Below are 1,201 nucleotides of genomic sequence, written 5' to 3'. Positions count from 1 at the left end.
TATGAATTGTATTACTTATTTTACTATATTAGACACTAGTTACACTAGCCTTCCGCGCTTCGAAAGCTGCATCCAACATTTCACTGGCCTCAAGGGATATGCTCGTATGCGAACCATCTTCATTTGAAACACCCCTTACTGATGCCTGTCGGCTGGGTATCCTGACACCTACGCATAATTGAAAGAAAACACCTCGTGAGTGGCTTGTGTGTATTTGTAGACTGGCAGAAACACGGTCCGTCTGAATCACGCGCATCAAACGTTTGCACATGTGTGTGTGTTCTATGCGGTGGCTACATATATGTCTACTTTGTATGGAGTAGTTATATGTGTATGCACGTTGTACGTTTTGGGTGGTAGATACATGGGTGTGTACGTTTTACGTTATACGTATGGGTGTGTACGTTTTACGTTAAACGTATGGATGTGTACGTTTTACGTTACATGTACATGTATGTGTGTTTTTTATGTTGTAACATGTACATGTATGTTATGTCGACACCTTGAGCGAACAGTTGACATGCGAGACAACCAACGAAGATACGAAATACCTCTGTACAACAAAGAAACAGTAGACAGATGACGACACTCGCATAGAAATAGTACCGAACATTGACATGACAATGGGTAGGCACAAGCGCACCAACAAGTACCGCTATGCAGCGCGCCTTAGACTGTACAGCTCACAAAGCAACCAACCGATTCAGAGGAACTTATATACGAGAAAGTACTACCTACATACGTCTACGGCAAGCACAACTACACACAACACGGTTGGTTTCGGGCTAGTTTGTCCTTGACGAACACGCCTGGAGAGTGAGAGGTCAATGTAGCTCGGTACAAGCGAATAACGCCATCAGGAGAATCACTGTACAGGTTGGTTTAGGTTAAGACTTCTGAATTACACATGTAGAGGTAAGGACATACCTGGTTCTTCGCCCAGAGACTCCTCCACCCATGCGATCAGTTCTGTTATTACCTCCTGCGCAGAAGGTAGCAAGTTTGAAGTGAGGGGTGTAGGGATTTACAGGTATATTCAGTCAGTGAACAAGATGGGCCGTTTCAACCGACCAAACCACCGTGATATGGATATGAGAATTGCCCCCATTTTGTCCTGTCCCCCAAAGCAGTATTCGAGCTACGATACAAGTCGTATTTTTATATATATAAATATATATAAATATATATATAGATAAAGTAT

At 42.9% G+C, this 1,201-nt stretch overlaps 1 protein-coding gene across 1 annotated transcript; it reads right to left on the bottom strand.

Moving 5' to 3' along the window:
- Positions 1-28: 28 nt before the first annotated feature.
- Positions 29-982, bottom strand: SARC_16691 (hypothetical protein; the record flags this gene model as incomplete). The annotated part of the gene is made up of 2 exons (XM_014289206.1): positions 29-168; positions 928-982. Coding segments are annotated over 2 exons (195 nt in total), but the record flags the coding sequence as incomplete, so codon positions are not given.
- Positions 983-1,201: the final 219 nt, after the last annotated feature.

This window comes from Sphaeroforma arctica, assembly GCF_001186125.1.
Source record: "Sphaeroforma arctica JP610 unplaced genomic scaffold supercont1.8657, whole genome shotgun sequence".
In the NCBI taxonomy this organism is placed as follows: Eukaryota; class Ichthyosporea; order Ichthyophonida; genus Sphaeroforma; species Sphaeroforma arctica.
This window is presented reverse-complemented; position numbering and strand designations above follow the sequence as displayed.